At 47.6% G+C, this 19,814-nt stretch overlaps 1 protein-coding gene across 3 annotated transcripts in view; it reads right to left on the reverse strand.

Moving 5' to 3' along the window:
- Positions 1–19,814, reverse strand: part of CCDC102A (coiled-coil domain containing 102A) — a 659,386-nt gene that overhangs the window by 245,693 nt on the left and 393,879 nt on the right. For all 3 annotated transcript variants that reach the window (XM_069654162.1, XM_069654173.1, XM_069654184.1), the window contains one exon: positions 372–589. In XM_069654162.1, coding sequence (XP_069510263.1) covers positions 372–589 — 218 coding nt within the window. The remainder of the gene's footprint in view (positions 1–371; positions 590–19,814) is intronic.

Here is a 19,814-nt window from a genome sequence, read left to right on the forward strand (position 1 = left end):
TACCACTTCAGTGTTCAACCAGGGGCTGTACTGTGTGGCACGCCAGCTCCAACCCAAGAGATGTACGTAGTGTGTGCCACAGTGTGTTCAATGGCTCACCTACTCTCTCATTAACACAAACTGTATGAGGAAACAGAGGTCTAAAGTTACATGAAGGCACTGGAATGGAATTGAAAAGCAGAGCTACATTGAAAAAAGCAGCTGCAAGAAAGCAGACAACGGAGAGCAAGTGATGCAGAACCAATGGCATCTCCCCCATACTACCCTGCAGAAGATAACTGTACTTTAATGGACTACCTTCTCTCTTGGTCCCCCCACATACCCATCACCATTTTCCTGATCGCCCAGAAGGGAGGTCATAAAGCACTCACTCCCTCTCCTTGAGCAGCACTTTCTGGGACTCGTCCAGTCGAAGCTTGAGTGCCGTCACTTTGGTGGCATCCTCTTCGATGACAGTAAGGTCCTCCCACAGTAGGCGGTTTCTATCCTGGCGGCTGAAGGATGTCCGCACGCTGACCATGCTCCGCTGGTCCCAGCACTCTGGTCCTTCCTGCTTGCCCTTGAGTAACGCCTCCATGAGCTCGATCTCCTGAGGGGGAAACAATGGGAGATGGGTGGTGAGAGAAGAAGTGTGTATGCCGCTTACATCCAAGTCACACCGTGATGCAGCCTCATCCAGAAGACAAAAGGCCAACGCTGAATCTCAATGTGGCATGCCTTGGAGAATCTCACAACTTGAATTTGCGGAATTGAGATGTGCAGGTATTACAAACAGTTCCTATACTCCTAGGTCATGTTCAGGAAAGATGAGGGGCTCAAGAAGGAGTGCAGACACTGCAATCCATCCACCCCTTCCTTTCAGTCTGCCATTGGTAAACACTAGGACAATGTTGGCCAGGTGCACATCAATCCGTGCCTGCAGCTGTGGATGAGTGTTGCTGTCATGGTGTGAGGGAGAGGAGTCCCTATGCCATAGTAAAGGCATCTTTTCTGAGGTCAAGGCTGGCTTCCAGGTTGGAATGTGTGCACTTGACAGACATTGGTTCTATGTTGTTTCAATCCGAGTTTTTTTTCAACGAGGTTTTTGCCGAAAAAGGTTTAACAAAAGAAACTCATTGAAAATAGGTTTAATATTTAGCCCCCCCTCCCCCGCAACCCCCTCCTACCCTATTATATACTCCCTATTCCCCATACCTTATAACACCCTCTCCACCCCCCCCCCCCCTACATTTTTCAATTAGTTTTTTGCTAAAAGAAATCCTGCTAAAAACTCATCGAACAATATACTGGAGATGAAGTAACTGTATACCCTAATATTAGCACAATTATGTACTGCACGTGGTATTCCATACTTTTCTCTACTTACAAACTGGTTGAATCTAATTTTTATCCCCTTTTTTACTGCATAAATATAGATCGTGGGTTCAGTTTATGCATCTAGAAAGGGGGCTAGATGAGAAGAGGGGGATTCTCCCCCCCATTTGATAGTAAAAAGGTGGTAAACAATGCAGCAAAATGTGATTGTTAGTTATTTTTGAGCAAATTTCATAGATGAAGGTGACAGTTATGTAGTTTGCAATGGTTCAATTCGCTCTACTGAGAACCTTGTAAAAATACATTTTATGTATTTAAAGAAAACGCCACGATTAGTTTTTACTTCATTTATGCAGAGAAGAAAGAGTGTACAACGAACCAGAACATTATTTAACAAAAGCTTGTTGAAGTTCCACAAAATGACTCGTCTAATATTAGGGCCTGGGCAGAAGCATAAAAGATGGCGTGCGAATGAAATGGAAGAGCATTAACTGCTCAAAATGGAGATTTTGTTCTTTTCAGTGTTTGAAAGCTTGTCCCAGCTTTTTTATTTTTTTATTTTAGTTTACAGTATTTACAACCAAAAACATCCAAAGGAAAAACAGAAATCGTAACCAATTCACAAAGTATACATCCTATACTTATTAACAATGTCCCACCCTCCCACCCAATCCTAGGATTCACATCATCATAGAGCAGTGGTCTTCAAACTTTTTTGGCCTGGGCCACCCTGAGCAAAGTTTGGGCAGGCCGGCCCCCCCCCCCCAAAAGTGCCAGATGGACAGTATGTAGAAATCGCTATGAACGTTTGCGTGCGTCACCGCACCCTACTCCCAGTACAGACCCTGGACTCTCCCCACCCTACTCCCACCACTATCCCAGTGCTGCCGCCCATCCTGCTCCCACCACAGTCCCAAAACACAAGCATACACACATCCATACACATAAAATTAAAAATAAATTGCCATAAACGTACCTCACGTGGTTGCTAAAATGCCCCGCTCCAGGTTGCTCTGCCCGTATGTGCGAGGAGGCGTAGGAGCACCCCCTCGCACACACATACATGCAGTGCCCCAGCCAGCATTTCCAATGAGTTATGGAAGGCTGGCGAATCAAGGGCCCCAGCGTTGCATGGCTGTCAGCGTTGCATGGCTGAGTGATCATGTGCGGCTGGGGAACTGAACTGTCAAAGGCAAACAGTGGCTTGGACTGGCCTATAGGGCAATAGGGAGATGACTGTACCAAAAATGCAAAATGCTAGTGTAGGCCAGTAAAAATTGGCCACTTTTTTGGCCAACGTGGGCCAGTTTGAGGAGTTACTTCACTATGCAGCTAGTAGTTTTGACCATTGTTGCTGAATAAATATTCTTTAAATATCACCATTTGTTTACATTTGAACAGAAAACAACCCCTTGGGTACTATTCAAACAGACTAACCACTGAAAATCCATTTTCAACACTGCTAGCCATTTTTCATTGGTTTTATGGCCCAGTCTGACCATGTGAGCTGCTCCTTCCCATTTCCTCCAATCTAATCTTTTTTACATTTCATGCTGGGCTCTGGCACCCCCTCTGGGATGTGGCCGCGCCCCCCTGGGGGGGGGGGGGCGCCCCACAGTTTGAAGCCCTCAGTCATAGAGTATTAATCAGTACATTGTAAGGAATTTCCCCCATATTTTCTCACATAGAGCAAGCTTTTTGTCTCTCCAAAAAATTACTCTCTCCATCTCTGCCAAACTATTCATTTCATCAATCCATATCTCAATCAGTGTTTGAAGTGCACCTCCAACAGCAACATTTGGGTTCACGAAAGATGATCTGCGTGTGCGCACATCCCCGTTTCTTAGGACAGGCGTGGGGGGCGGCTGCCCGGGGAACAGAGTTTAAGCAGCTCAGGGGATGGTGGTGCAGGAAGGGGCCCAGCCACACTACTGCCTCTGAGCTTGCGCAGGTAATAGCTACGCATTGTTTTCTTTCAAATAACAGACTGCATATTCCAAACGCAGCCTCTGAGATGTTCAGGACACACAGAGCCTCCGCCCACCCTCTTCAGGTTTGTGTTGACAGAGCCTTTACAGTTGGGGCAAGTTATAAGTGATCGCTCATTTAACAAGCCATTGTTTTTACACCACAGGGATAAGACCTGAACATGGGGCATTTTTATTCTGAAGGCCAGCACAACGCATCAGGTAGCTGACCAAATCTATGTATTCTTCCAAGAGAATTAACGTGCCACACAGAACACGTTTTAAACTATGTTCTTTATTTTAATTTCTTTAACGCACCAAAACGTTTTTATTTTGTATATTACTTTTTTGTTACAGATGGTGCATGCCTGAGAATGTAAACTGATATTTTCTTGCCTGAGTGTTTTAGGGCGATTTGGGTGTGACTGAATTCTTTTGGATCGTAGCAAACGGACCACAATTTATCTGTTCGAGGCCCAATTTAAACGCATATGCATTTTATTTTTATTTTGTTGTTCCCCGCTTCCAATTTTAAAGAAGCAAGGGACACCCCCACCCCCCTGAAATTGCAAAATATCAAGAACGGGGAGCGGGGGACAACCCTGCAAACCCCGCTCTCCAAGGTTGGTATTTTGCAATATACGCGACCAAATTGCCCCGACGGCCAAATCACCCATGCAAAATTCAATCAAATTGGTCATTGGGGCAATTGTTTTAGGTCAAATAGGCTAATACCTTCTAGGGCTGCTTTGGGACATGGACTACATGCATCTGCTCAGCATCAAAGAACTTCCCTTTCTTAACACGCCAACCACTGCCAGATGGCTCCTCGAGGTGACTGGCACCTTGATTAAGAAAGCAGGATCCATTGCGTCACTCTGCAGACCCTAGTCCATGGCAAATCAATGCAGTGGTATGTGCAGCAATAACTTGTGCGCTGTCCAAGTGACCGCCCTATTTGTTAAGGCATCTATGTGCTGCTCCTCTTTGTAACATCACATATGACTGTTTTTGTCTGATGTGTCCCATGCCCATACAATAGCATGCTGGAATTGTTTGTGTATGCAGCTCTAACGAGTGTGCCATACTGTCCCCACGCTTAAACACAAAGCAATCAAAGAAGGTACCGCAAATTGTACATCAACTAGGCCAAACCCCCTTTCTACACTGCCACACCATGGTTTTCACTAGCTGCAGGCGAGCACTAATAAGAGATTCTAAGGCCAGCTCTGTTAGATAAAGCATGGGCCTGCTCTATTTTTCACAAACAACCCCCGACGCCTGGGCAATGGTGAGAAGGTAGTGGCTGAGGAACTGTGGGCCCTAAACAACGTACCAGACGCTGGCTTTTGTTTAAAACGCTACATCAGTTATTTTTGGTCAGGGTTTGTAAGAAGTACAATCCTTTCTGTAAATCTTTCCCTCTTTATTGGGTGTCAGTTTTATGGTATCTGTTCTGTCTATAGATACAATTCCCTAAAGATGCCTCTGTATTGGGGACTGGCCATGCTTAGACTGGGACCCATTCTCCAGAAACCAAACAAAAGAGCCCTTATACCCCCCCGACCACCATTTGAGTGGCTGATGTTGCAACCATTTTATCCTCGCATCCCAAAACATAGGATGGTCAAATGAGTATGTATGGTTCATGGTTACAAACATTTTAATGTTAGGGTGCGTGCTGTGAATGGTGATGTGACCACCAAGCCTTGCGGCTTATGTATTTACTGATTCACACGTACAATCCTTTTATCACACACTTCTTTATCAAATATAGAGATCTCTGATCGTTGGTATATTCCCGAAATGCTCTGGGATTTAATGCAAAGCAGACAGGAACACTTGTTGGTGTCATTTGTCCCCTTTTCCTCTCTCATAAGGTTGCGAGAGTACAATAGGAGTGTACCAGGCTGTGCACCTTAGAATGATAACCTTATATCAGAACATAATTCATATGGTTAGTCTAGTGTTACCCCTTGCGAAATACAAGTGAGGTGGTACTAACAGAACGCAGGGCTAGTAGTCAGTGGGCCCTCAGACCACAGCAGGTTGGTCACACCAAAGTGTGCCAGTCGGCACAGTTTGAAACAGCATTCAGGCAAGACCTTTGTTAAGAGCAGGAGACAGAATAACCTTTTACTTGGACACCAACAGCTGCGTTTTCACATTACATTTCACCTGTAAAGTTCTTTAATTACAATGTAATGAAACCAGCTTCATTCCTTTAGCAACGATTTATTGATATTGAGGAGGGTTTTGTTGCGTGTAGTTTGGGAGTGATGTGTGCTAGTCCGGAGGGCGCATTCTAGTGTTTCGCCATGGGCACCAAGTTGGCTAGAATCTGCCCTATGTGTGCATCACATGTCCTACCACACTGATAGCAATATATTGGGCTGCATTTTAGCACTGGCCATCGGCAAGTGAACATTTCATCTGGGCGAATACGATACTGTGCGCATGCAGAGAGAGAGAGCAACTGTGCAACAGACTATACTTGCCAGGATGGGCAATGGGATACATACATAAATGTCCTGGGTAAAAGGGGATTAAACCATGGGCACTCCAGATGTTTCGGACTTCAACTCCCATCGGCTGTCTAGCAAGTGGCGTCAAGTGAGGGATCATAGGAGCCCGTCCAGAACATCTGTAGAGACACAGGTTGCAGGCCAGTGCCCGGGGCTCCCTCTGAGCAATCAAAGCCCAGAAGTGTAGGAAAGTTAAAAACTGTAATGCATTAGGGTTTTCTTCTCCAGTCGGAATCTGGGTTTTCATGTCCAGTAGGGCTACTGCTTTACCGCTGTCTATGTGGTTCTAAGTCTATTCTCAAAGATATATAGTGCCTGACCTGCTTCTTGAACTTCTAGGCACAATCTTAGGGATACAGCGACCTGTGCACTTCTTGACCGTCTCAAGTACCGAGTCAGGGTACAGCACCCAGCATGTTTCCTCACCATGGTTCCTCACCACTTAGCAAGCCCGCCCACCTGGTGCCTTCCTGCTTCCTGCTCTTTTTCACCACTTAGCAAGCCACGCCCACCTGATGCCTTCCTGCTTGCCGCTCCGTTTCCCTACTTAAGGAGCCCTCCAGCTTCTTTTCCTTTGCAGATGGGGTGCAGGTGCAAGTGGATCTAGGTCACCTGGCCTAAGCCCCGCCCACCTGGTACCTTCCTGCCTGCCTCTCTTTTTCACCACTTAGCAAGCCCCGCCCATCTGGTGCCTTCCTGCCTGCTTCTCTTTTTCACCACTTAGCAAGCCCCACCCACCTGGTGCCTTCCTGCTTCCCGCTCTTTTTCACCACTTAGCAAACCCCGCCCACCTGGTGCCTTCCTGCCTGCTGCTCTTTTTCACCACTTAGCAAGCCCCGCCCACCTGGTGCCTTCCTGCTTCCCGCTCTTTTTCACCACTTAGCAAGCCACGCACACCTGGTGCCTTTCTGCTTGCTGCTCTGTTTCCCTACTTAAGAAGCCCTCCAGATTCTTTTCCTTTGCAGATGGGGAGCAGGTGCAAGTGGATCTAGGTCACCTGGCCTAAGCCCCACCCACCTGGTGCCTTTCTGTCTGCCGCTTTTTTTCACCACTTAGCAAGCCCTGCCCAACTGGTGACTTCCTACTTGCCACTCTTTTTCACCACTTAGCAAGCCCACCCACCTGGTGCCTTCCTGCTTCCCAGTCTTTTTCACCACTTAGAAAGCCACGCCCACCTGGTGCCTTCCTGCTTGCCACTCTGTTTCCCTACTTAAGGAGCCCTCCAGCTTCTTTTCCTTTGCAGATGGGGAGCAGGTGCAAGTGGATCTAGGTCACCTGGTCTAAGCCCCGCCCACCTGGTACCTTCCTGCCTGCTGCTCTCTTTCACCACTTAGCAAGCCCCACCCACCTGGTACCTTCCTTCACCATCACCGTCTTGTGGCCAATGCTGGATTTGACTTTCATGGACTTCATTCATTCACGGTGCGTCACTCTTTCTCAACTCTCATGCTGGACTTCCTTTGCATCTTGTACTCATGGTGGCCCTGAATCATGCTGTTCCCATCTTCATCTTGTATCCTGGCTTGCAACATTATGTGTTACTACTGACTTCTGCAATTGTATTCGCTCTCCACGCTTGCTTCTCCACTCTTGTTGACTGCTTAATCTCTTTTCTCTCCTTTCCCTTCTCCCTTTTCCTATCTCCTCCCCTTACTTTCTTCTATACACTTACTCTATCAGAAGTGTCCCTGCACCTAATATGATAGCAACCTCGACTGTTTCCTCCACCCTCCTATTACTGGTTTTTTCCTCCCCACCCCCCTCCAGCACTATCTGAAATATCGTAAGGCCTAGTATGATAGTCGCTTGTTTTGTTCCTCCCCTCCCTTTCTGCACTCCTCTCCCTCACCTTTTGTTTTTCTCCGGCTCTACCAGAAATGTTGTCAGGCCTAGTACGGTAGTCGCCTGTCTGTTTCCATTTCCTTCCCACTCTCCCCCTCCCTTCCTTATCTATGTCTTAGCTCTTGCAATGTCGTCAGGCCGAGTACGATAGTTAATTTCACATCCTTACTGTTCATGGCCTGTAAGAATGTGGTTGTATTTTCCCTTGTTCCCTCCCTTGCCTTGAAGCGCTTTGAAACACATTGTGTATAGGCGCTATATAAATAAACGATCATATCATATCATATCTCAAAAAACGGTCTTAGGAAAATAGTTCCAGCTCGCTCCTACCAACTCCCAAATATACAGTACCTGTCGGCTTACATCCAGCAATATAGCGCCCAGTTCACTTTCTTTATGAGCTCCCTGGGATGCAGTGCCTAGCTAGCTAGGTGTGGCAGTCTCAGAGATATAGCACATAGCTCCCTATGCCTTACAGATATAGCTCTCTACGTCATCTGCTTGCCACATAGTCTTACCCTCGTGTTGGTTCACCCTTTTGGGCCAGGGGGGATCTTTTGCAGGTCTCTCTTGAATCCTGGGCTGCTTCTTCGGTCTCTCAGACCTAGTCAGCTCCCTCGGGTCTCTTCAACCTCTCTGCGACCGCTGGTCTCGGCTTCTGCAGCCATCACAGCTCTCTCAAGTCTCTGACACTTCTCGGCTCTCGGATATCTTGGACCTCTCGGCTTTCTTAGCTCTTTTGCCAGCTCTTAGGCCGCCTGGATCGTTTGAGCTCCTAAGAGCCACCAGGTCTGGTTAATTTCAAGCTTTTATACACGTCTGTCTGGTCATGTTCCCCCAACAAAGCTGTGAATCGGTTCTGCCTTGTGGAGTTATTTCTCAGTCTTCCTGTTTGGCCAATGTGTTCAATGGGGCAATTTGCTGCACCCGTCCACTCTGCATTGACCTCAGAGGCCTCAAATGGCCCAGCATTCATTTTGCAGCAAGGCCGAGGTCCCGCCTCCACTACACGGTTGGGTCATCGCTCCCCACAATGCTTCCTTGGAGACACCCAGATTCATACTGGTGACGCACTGCTGGGCCAAGGCAGTGAGTGCCATTCTTCTGCTCATCTGCACATGGAGCCGCGGCTGATCCTCTCCGAGAGCGAAAGCAAATCCTCTTCCTAGCAGGGGCACACCACGGTGACTGGTTCCTACTTTCTCCTACTTGTGGATCTGTATTGATTTCCTCTTCCCCAGAGTAGCAGCCGGAGGCCAACCTCACTACATTACTAAAGGGATTATAGAGATTGATAGTAAAATCATTAATTAGCAGGGGGTCCCTCTGGGTTATGGTGATGGACTCTGGGGTTCTCAAATATTACCACGTGCAGGTAGTTGGGACAGTAGCCCATGGGCTATGGTAGGCCAGCAATGCATTCCTGGTAGCCCACAACCACTCTCGGGAGGACCTCAGGAAACAGCATGGCACAGCCGGTCAGTGTGCTCAATCGCCAAATGCAGACCGTGCAAGTGAGTCTCTGGCGATCAACCACAACCAGCCAATTGCTTGGGAACGGTTTGGCTTCATGTAGTGTCCACGGTCAGAGCACGCACTTGTGGGTTCTTGAGGCGCGAGAGTTTGCATAACAGCAGCGCGCCTACATGAAGCAGAGCTCCAAAGGGCTAGGTTTCATGGGATCAGCGGCCTGTTAAGAGATGTAAACACTTGTAGATGCACTTCTGTCAGTCGCCGGTTTTCTTATTAAAAACCTTGCTCCATTATATCTTGCTTTACCAAACCTATGTCAGCAGAGCGCCAATATTAAAAACGTGCAGCCACAAAGCCATCAAGCATTTTGGATTTTAAAGCAAAAAGCGTTCTCCTCTTGTAGCCGAGTGCCCTGCTTGTAGCTGGGTGAAGGCAGCTTGGTGGCCCCTGGGAGCTCAGACGCCCATAAGCTTAAGCATGGTGACCCAGGGGAAGCATTTGGGAATGTTCTTGGAGCACGGCGCAGCATGCCTGTGGCATAGCAGAGGCCAGTCACATGGCAATTACAACACCCATAATCCCCATGGGAACACAGCCCCTCCTAGCTTCCCAAGCCAGGCTCCCTACACAAGCGCACAACTTTAGGGACCACCCTTGGGCTACCGTAATACCTGGGGGCTCAGATCTTGCCCATGTAGAAATGGGACCAAGCACCTTGAAAGGGCAGTCAAAACATACCTACGACCACCAAACAAGCCCCCTTAGTCATGATGGGCTAAATAAGGGGACACCCCCCCTGCCCTCTTCAAGAGAAAAAAGCATTAGTTGTCCCACGAAGCCGGCAGCACCTGTGGGCTTGTCTCATCCCAGGGGAGCAGTTCCTGCTCCTAAATCCACAAAGAGGGGGACATGAGTTAAGTGGGGGCCATACCAAGCGGCGACTGTACAAGTGAAAGTTGGGAACTACAAATGACAGTCTTAGTTCCTGAGGCTGTGGTCCTGCAGACACTGGAGACCCCACCCAGGCCCAGGAAACTACACACCCCAAGTACTGCATATCAAGTCTTAACACCAGAGTCCCCGTTTCCCCAAAGAGAGACTGGAAGGTGGGGCCACGGTCCGATAGAATCCAGAATCCCTGTCAGTCAGGGTGGGAGGTTGGCTGAAGAATGAGGGTGGCTGGAGCTGGAAAAGGAACAGGTGGATACAGAGCGGCAGGAGGAAGGAGTACAGGGCCTGGAGGAGGAGACTGGAAGAGCAGCATACGGGGCTGGAAGGGTGAGGCGCCAGAGGGGGAGCAGTTGCCGGAGAAGGAGGAGGTGTGGACATTTGAAGTAGGTCAAAGGGGAGGAAAGAGGTGGAGGAGTGGAAAAAGGCTGTAGGGTGTAACTAAGGAGCGGGTTGCAGACCTGAAGGAGCAAGTAAAAGGAGGTTGAAGGGGAGGTTGCAAAGTTTAAGGAGGAGGTAGGAGTTTAAGGAGGAGAGGGCAATATTGTTGAGTTAAGGTGTGCTGAGCTGGAGGTTGTTGAGGAGGCAAGTAAGTTGAGGAAGGCAGGGACGTCACTTCACCAAAATGCCAGGGCTAGCAGAAGTGACATCACATGACCCTTGACTTCTGATATCAGAGGAAGTGATGTCATTTGAGCCCACCCCAAAGTGACATCACGGAAAGCGATGGAACAGGACTTTCTACCCCTTTCCAAAACAGGAAGTGGCATCACATAGCATTGTTTCTAAGTACACTACAAAAAATATGGTTACGATATCACTGTAAAGTGATATACATTTCATACAAGAATATATCATATGTATCATTAACATCAGTGCCTATAAGCCCAAATGATCAAATTACTGTGAATGCCAGCAGACGTCCAAGGCCAAACAATAATGATGTGTTAATATATAGCACTTACGCTTAAGCGCTTCATATAGAACAAATATACATACAATATCACCCAACCTGTGTTGGTACTCATTTATCAACCGCAGCAGGATGAAAGTCTGAGTTGTCCGTACCGGAAGTCGAACCTGCAGATCACACACACATTGCAGCAGCGAGCACTCAACCCACTGAGCTATCTTACCGGCTATAGTTATCAGAAAACCAGCCACTATATATATATTTTTTTAGGAGTAGCAAGTGAGACCCACAGGGGTAGTAAGGGAGACCTAAGGGGTCGCAAATGCGACCCCTGGCAACCCCTAAATGACATCCCTGGGAAGGCAGCAAGAGTGTGGAAAGAAGGGCACTGTTCAAAGGAGTGAAGAAGTGCTAGAGTGGAGGGAGGAGTGACGAGGATGATATTCTAAGGAGTAACCGCGTGACAGAGGAGGGGGGTTGCTTGAAGCATTACAGAAGTGATAAAGCAGAGAGAGGAGGTGGGTGCTGCTCAGAGGAGGAAGCCGAGGGCACAAGACGTGGAGGAAGGTGGGGCCCAGAGGGGCAAAGAGACCGAGTAGACTAGTGAGAGAAGTAAGCCCTGGAGGCGTGAACAAATAGAGGGTGTCGAAGGAGGTATCTGTTAGAGCTGTGAAGTCCAGAGAGTAAAGGAAGTACAGAAAAAAACAGAGGGAGGAGGAAGGTGTACAAGAGGGAGGGTCCATAACCAGGAACAAGTGGGCTTCACAAGGGGGAATTCAAGATTAGGGGCCTGCTCCTTGCTTGGACTCCATGCTCCTTGCTTGGTCTCCATCCAAACACGCTAAAACAGCCCCGAGCTGAAGTCCTTCCAGGGCAAGCCACACTCCCAGACCACGGCCATGCTGTGGATCGAATGTTGTGTGTGTGCCCCTGAGAGCGATGCTGTGTAGTGTTGGTGTCAGCGTTCCATTTTCTGGCAGTTACTTCCAGACATCCTGGGTGTGGGATGCCCGGTCCTCTGGCTCCTGTGATACATACCTATTTTACTGACCTGGAATCCTCCAACTGTGTCCTGGTCCACAATAAACCATGGCACATGAATCATCAGACCTCGATACAACAGACCAGTTTAGTTGGAAGGCTTTTGTTGGACTTTGACACAAGGAGCCCATTTACTTTGAAGCATTTGGTTAGATGGGATATTAGAGCACCATGCTTGAACTTTGGGCCTCCGAGAGCCTTCATCTTGGGATGTCGGGGATAATACGTGGAAGATACCCTTTATGTTGGTCCATGCCCAAGAAGCCCCACCAGTTCGGTCTTCTGGTTACCCATTCACTGTTAGTTTTACACAGCCAACCTGACCACTTGGTGCTGTCATTTCCATCATAAAACGCTTAAGCATATACTTTGTGTTGTACTCTCTGTTATGGTCACCGGGGGTTTGATGCTCACACTCTTTAGAATGAAGATCTTCAGAGTAATTTCTGTATGATGGTTTGCATCTAGAGTAGAGTGTGCCACCTCCACTTGCTGGTAGTCTAAACATAGGGGACAAGGACTTGCTGGCTATGCAGCCTGTTCTGCCCTTTGACGCTATGCGGGCAGGAGGCACACTGGCAGAAAGTGTTAAAAGCCGCCCTCCCTTCTCAGCAGAGCTACTATGATCTTATTGGGGCAGCACAAGGACATACTATGCACAAGCTGTTGATTTTAATGGACATGACCTTCACCCGTCAGCAGGGCCACTACGCTTTTAATAAGAGTACCAGGCCTTCTCGCCGGGGTGGTCCTTTCAATGAGAGAGTTCCTCACTAGTACCATGCATTTTAAGTACCTCCTGCTGGCTCCCCGATAAACCTCAAACTTATCCCCAAAGGAAATGTCATCTCACTCAGCCCCTGCCTTTCTCATACAAGAACCATTGAATTATGAGCAAGCTCAAGGCTGCAGTCCCCAGGGACGTGGTGGTTGGACCCGCCCACACCCTGATTTTGGGGTTAACGGGGAAGGGGCTTCAGCGGTGGCCTTGTTGTGAAGCCTTATTTTGATTTGTGCTGACTCTGCACAGGGAGAGAGCAGGGGCGACAGACAAAGGAGGTTGGCTTGCAGCTGGGTCATGATTGTCACCACACAGGTGCGGTCGACTGGCCCCTTATTTATCACCAGTGGTATATGCACAGCACTGGTCATGTGTGCGCGTCAGCGCCTTCATTGCCCCAATGGAGTTGTGCAACAGCATTTGATGCATCGGTGTACAACACCCAAAACATCATTTAAAGAACAGGGCTTTGTGCTTTGGCCACACTGGTGCAGCGTGGACAAGACCACATCTCCATATACCTACCTAGGTCCATCGGGTTCTCCAGCTTGTGATGTTGCCTGCCTAGGCTGTACCTGGGTTCTTTAGCGATGGTGTTCCAAGGGTTGGCAGATCTTTTGAACTGGTTATGTTCCTGGTTTCAGAAAGGTGGGTGACACTGACAGAAGCCACGTCTTGTGTGTCATCTGACCTGGAGTTCCGATTGTTTGCTCTTAGGCCTTCATCATGCCTATGCATCCCTGTACTCCTTTAGAAGCACAACCATCCATGTAGGCCTCTGAAAAGGGGGTCAGGTGCAGACACCTGCGTTGCCCCCATTGTCCCTTGCCGTTGAACAGCAGTGAGGCTTTTAGCTTCAGGCCCTTCCCCCCTCTTGACACGCATGCAGGCGTTCACAGTCCCTGGCTTCCACTTTGGGAGACCATGTTGAGTCTGTTGGAATGGTTGTCGCAACAGAGCACCCTATCAGTAGGTAGGCAGGAGAGAACCCAATGAATGGGTGGGGGTCGGGTGGTGGATCGGAAGCTTCGTAGGATTTGACAGATTTCCATTTCCAGATCAGCTGCCCATTCCGTGGATATTTTGATGACTTTGTGGATTGTGCTGATGACGCACTCAGCATCCTTATTTGCTTAGTGTCAACATTGCGTGACCCTAATGTGTTAGAGTTCAAGAAGATCTGTATAGTTGCAGGAGCTCTGCCTTTTAAAGGGGGGCCATTGTCTGTCTTCATCTCTCAGGGGACCTCTTGTGTTGCGATCATCTTCTCCAGCTTTGGCTAAAGGGGTTCTATAGATGTAAACTGGGTGGTCCTAAGAAGTTGGCCATCATTACCAGTAGGCATCTCCCTTTGGGCAATATGAAAATATCTGCACTCGTCTGGTCTCATCGTCGGATTCCGCTTTCCTGAGATTATGTCTTGGGTCATTGGCACTTACGGGTTGATACATGAGAAACGTATTTTAGGGGCCTTTTACCAAGTCTCGATTAGCAACAAGAGAGAATCACAATAGGGTGGCAGTTCTGCAGGAGAGCAGGATCAAGGCTGGGTTTCCTCAGCAACATTTCTACCAATCCTGCCTTAAAAGCAGGCGTAGCCGTACCACCCCATCTCTCAAAGAAACATTACAGGTATATTTGGTTATGGGGGGATCTGCTCAATCATACTTCCAGAGATAGGGCAATACCAGGACTCACTCAGCTTGCAAGTAAACAATGGGGGTTCAGGAGTTCAGAAATCATTGACTGGAGTATAAAAGAGGGGGAGACCCTGCGAAGGGGAGGGGGAATGACAAGACTCCGTGCCTAAGAAATTGGGAAGAAATGTTCAATATTCGCAAATCAGGGTCTATGGTGAAAGATTTGTAATTTGTTTATATTGCAGGAATTTTCTGTAAAATTCTGGATAAAAGCACAAAAGGACCTTTTGAGATTGCACCCCTTCAGCAGGCCCGTGAGTAATCATTTAGCCTTATGAGCACCAGTTTATTATGCCAAAAAAGCGATGGCATTTGTGATGGAGGTCTAGTTCTGATTTCTAAAGATCCCTATCAAATCGTTGAAGCTTTTAGAACCAGTTTCTTTGTGTAGACGGTGCTTCCCTTTAAAGGGCCTTGGGGTCATTGATGAGCCGGGAGGCTGATGAGTCTGTCTTTAGGGGTTCCAGAAACGTTTCCATTGGATTCGCACAACGGTTTGATATGAAAACACATGTCCTACTCAACACTCAATATTAAAGCAGAAACAATGTTGTTAGCTCCCTATACAACTTTCCCAACATATAAATAAACTCCAGTCCTAGAATATGTGGTGAAATTGCTGCACAGTGGGTGGCTGGAAACAAAACCACCTTTCTCATGGGTTAAATAGGTGCAATATTTTCACATGGTGCACTCCCATTAAAAGGGCGGGGACTGGTCTCCCCTTGAACACAGTTGCAGGGCATAAGCTATCGAATAGGATGCAGTAATGTGTAGGCACGATACACACGTGTTCACTAACGCAGACTGTGCAATTTCTTGTAAAAAATGAGATGTAATGTCCTGATCGAGAAGTTGGCTCGTGCAGAACATTGAAAATCCAATTGAGGAAGCATTTTACATGTGTATCTTTATGCTCATCAGCCAAGAGGATTTTTATGAGATCAAGGATATTCACGGACTCACCAGTATGTGCCAGCATGTCCCTACTTTTTACAGGCTCTCTAAGGCCAACCATCGCGTATTCCCTCTCCTGACTGACGCCATCTGACAAAGAAGCTCTCCAAAGGGTGCATCGCCTGCATTGGTGGATTTTATTCACCCTCTGGAGCAACTGACTATTCCAGTGATGATTCAATTGTGAGTGGAAGTGTGGGCGCACAAGTGGAAGTGTGTGCGCGAGTGAGTGCAAGTGTGTTTGTGTATGTGTGCACAAGTGGAAGTGTGTGTGTGTGTGTGTGTGAGAGAGAGAGAGAGAGAGAGAGAGAGAGATGGTGGGAATGGGTGAGTGGAAGTGTGTGTGACAGTGGGAGTGTGTGTGAGAGTGTGTTTGTGTTGCTACTTCACTTTCTCATCTGGGTTTTCAAAAAATGTGATGTCATCAAGTGGTTCTGGAGAAGGGTGTTCTCTTGTTGAGAGAGGGAGAGGGCTCTCGAGTTGAAGTGGCCTATTCTGTCCACAGAGATGTTAATGTTAAAGGGTTTTATATCACGTACCGATAACACTTGCGTAGTCTCCAGGCGCTCACGCGGATCTGTGATGCAAGGCGGGAGGGTGGGTGGGTGGTTAGTAGAATTATTATTATTATTATTTATTCATATTTGTAGAGCGCACAGCAGCCCTTAGGCATCGTGGCGCTTGTTACATAGACTGATCAGAGCTTCGTTACATAGATTAGAGCAGAGCTTAGTTGCAGAGTGGAAGCCAATAAAAACATAATACATACTTAACACATTACATTTTACACGATGTACATAGTGCATTGTGAGGAAATGTGTGAAAGTGTGTGGGATGCAGGATGTTGATGGAAAAAGCGGAATAAGAGAAAGAGCTGTGATGTGCTGTTGGCAGAGTCAGTTCGAAGACACCGTTCACTGAGCAGAAGTGTGATTTTCGGGGGTTGGCCATGTGCTGTTGTGCGTGGGTTATGTGTGGTTTGTTTTGTTATTGTGGCGTTGTGAAGTAGGTGGAGGTTGTGGTGCTGCAGAGGTCTGGTTGTGTCAAGTTCAGAGTTTGCGAGGTGCATGCAGAGGAGTGAGTTTGTTGGTAATGATTGTTGATGAAGGTCCTTGAAATCCATTCAAGCGATCCACACCTCCCACCTCTCAAGTCTACCCAAGCCCTCTACATCTTCCACCCTAGGCATCCATCCTGGTGTGCCACTCTCCCTCCCCAGGAGTTCACCCCGGTGGATCACACCCCCCACCTTGGTTATCAATCCATTTTTTTTGCATACCCACTTCCCCTTGAAACTCTATTCAAATGTGTCGCATCTCACACCCTCAATTTCAACCTAGTTCATTTCCTACCCACATGGTCCATCCAGGTGCGTCACACCTCGAACCCTGGAAATCCATTTGCATGCGTCTCACTTCCCAGTCTTGAACTCCATCTCAGTGTATCACATTTTCTACGTCTGACATGCACCTAATTGCGCAAGATTCCCTATCCCCGATATCCTTCCCAGTGCATCGCAGTTCCCACTTCTAAAATCCATCTAAGTGCAACTACGAGATCATTTCCTGCTGCAGCTGATTATATGACCTGTAGAGACTATTTTTTTACCTCATCGAAGCCAGGCTGCTGCAGAACGTTGGGTAAAGTGAACTCTATTCAACAGTTAAGTAGCAGTATGCCCAGGAGAACAGAGCTTTTTCAGGGCTCAAACCCTTAGTTTTTCTTCCCTCTTAACACCACCTCCCGGGGCAGCCCTCTGCCCGTGCAGCCCTCTGGTGAAGGGCCCAAGTTAAAAGGCAGCTCCTGAAGTAGCGGCTCCAGTCAGTTTCTGCAGGTGTCAGCAAGGGAAGCCAGGGGCCTCGCCCGAACACTCTTCAAAGACGAACCCATGTTTCTGCCTTCCTGCGGCTTCCAAGTGATAAGCGCCCCCTTCCACCTAGCTAGCCCTGAATTAGAAGCACAAGACTAATCCATATACCCACTACTACAGCCATCTAACAGTGGCTGCATAGTCATCTCACCATACCAGCAATTGCAACAAACCACAGCACCCTGACAAGACCCACGACAGGTAGGATGCTGTCAACCAGCATCAATGGATAAGGTAGGAACAATCCATTCTGTCTTCAACATATAATGACACCATCAGACTAACCTTCTGTACCATACTGCATTGTGAAACTTAGGCCTCTTAGGCTGTAAACTGCATTTGAAATAGCTTTTCCAACTTCAGCCTCTCTCCCACTATACAGGACCCTTCCAAGTGTGCCCCCTGTATTTGAAAGTGCACTGAAACTGCATTTGAAATCACATTTGAAATCACATTTGAAATTGCTATTGAAGCTTAGGCCTCTCTCCCACTAATACAGGAACCTTAAGTGTGCCCCCTGTATTTAAAAGTGTGCTGCAACTGCATCTAAACTGCATTTGACACCGCTATAATCACATTTGAAGCTGTTTTGAAACCTGAGCCCACTATACAGGACCCTTCTAAGTGTGACCCCCGTAACCTGAAACTGCATTGAAATTGCATTTGAACCACTTTGAAATTACTTGAAAGTGCATTTGAAACTTAGGCCTCTCATTCCACAATACAGCACACTCGCTAAGTGTGCTCTCCTATATTTGAGACTGCATTAAAACTACATTTGAACCACTTTGAAACCACATTTGAAACTTAGGCCTCTCTCCCACTATACAGGACTCTCGAATCTCAGCGTGCTTTCCTGTAATATACTGCACTCTGAAACCTCGGCTGCTCCACCTCAATGCAAGACCCTCAGGTCCAATTTCTCTCCTGTATCAACGTGCACTGTGAGAAAGATTACTCTAGGTGTACCCACCCCCATCTCTTAACTTAAACCTGCTACACTAAGGCTGGAGCCTCTCCCGCTATCCAGATACTCCAGCCTAGGTCTTCAATTGCTGCCTAGGTCACCCAGTCTAGGTGTTAATCGCTGCCGGCCACTTAGAGCCTTGAACCTTGCTCCCGATATCTAGGCGCCAATTTTGGCCTTTATTACCACCAACCCCCTTCAAATCTAAACCTCCCCCATCACCCAGGGGTCTCCAACCTGACACTTGACCACCCCTGCCATCTGCGAAGCCAAAATCCTCTCCCGAAAGATTACAGTCTCAATCTTGATCACAGCCTGCCTTGCGGAACCAAACCTACCCATTGCTATCCAAGGATCAGAAATCAAACTGTTCAATCAGCTTCTTTCCCACCGAAACCTACATCGCTTTGGACTTCTGATGCCCCAGACCCAAGAATACAATCTCATTGTAAACCACCTGTAAAATTCTTAACTCTCCACCTCTTGTCCCTTAGTCGTCTAGGTATTATCAGTAGCTGCTACTAATGAATCGTAGGAACCGGACATCCAGGACAACTAGCAAGCACACAAGCCTGTAGCTAGTACCATAATCCCCTACACAGTTACCTGCACCCTTAGCCCAATCCATACACCGTCCCGCTAACATACAATACCCCCAGGACAGCCCTCCCGTTGTAATAAGAACACCATATCCAACTGGCTGAACAAAGACAAACCCTCGAAAACCTCCAGACAGAACAACTTAAGAAGATGGGAAACAACTGACAGAACAAAGTCCCACTGACCCAAGACCCAACTGACCGAACAAAGACACACCCTCGGAAACTAGTAGATGGAACAATTGAAGATTAAAATCAACAATAAACTGACACTAGGCACCACAATTGGAAACTGCCCCAATTAACCTAACGCCCAGACCAACTCCTCCTAACTAAGACCAAAATGACCCGAGACAGAATTGGATGCAGACAAAGAGAAAAGGAACATGGTACAAATAACATGGATACACAAGCTCAACCGGCCCCAGAAGAAGATACCTTCAATACAGAACACACCCCGCAAACAATACTATCGAAAGAACAAACATCACAAGTGAAAAATCCTTATACCTTACACCGTACCTTGCACCAACCAAAGAACCTAGATACTCCAACGACACCAACATTTCCAGATGGATAAAAAAAACACCAGAACAACAGAACAAAAGAAGAGGGGACACGAGAAGAGAATGGGATTACTCCAACCCCCTTACACCCTACATCACAAGAACAGATGGGCACTATCGATACCCACACCAAATGACAAGAGATGAAGAAACAATAGAAGTCACCGACCCAATTATCAATCCCACAGACTGATTCAACGACAAAGCCGCCTTCACAGAACTTCTACCGCTTGGAGGCTACATAAAAGCACCCCAACTGAACACCCATAAACCAAAACCGGGAGAACAAAAAATAAACCAAACAACACCAAAAAGATCCACTGCAATCTAATCAATGCAAGATCAATGTCC

Source organism: Ambystoma mexicanum, chromosome 1p, assembly GCF_040938575.1.
Source record: "Ambystoma mexicanum isolate Mex_15411 chromosome 1p, UKY_AmexF1_1, whole genome shotgun sequence".
NCBI lineage: Eukaryota > Metazoa > Chordata > Amphibia > Caudata > Ambystomatidae > Ambystoma > Ambystoma mexicanum.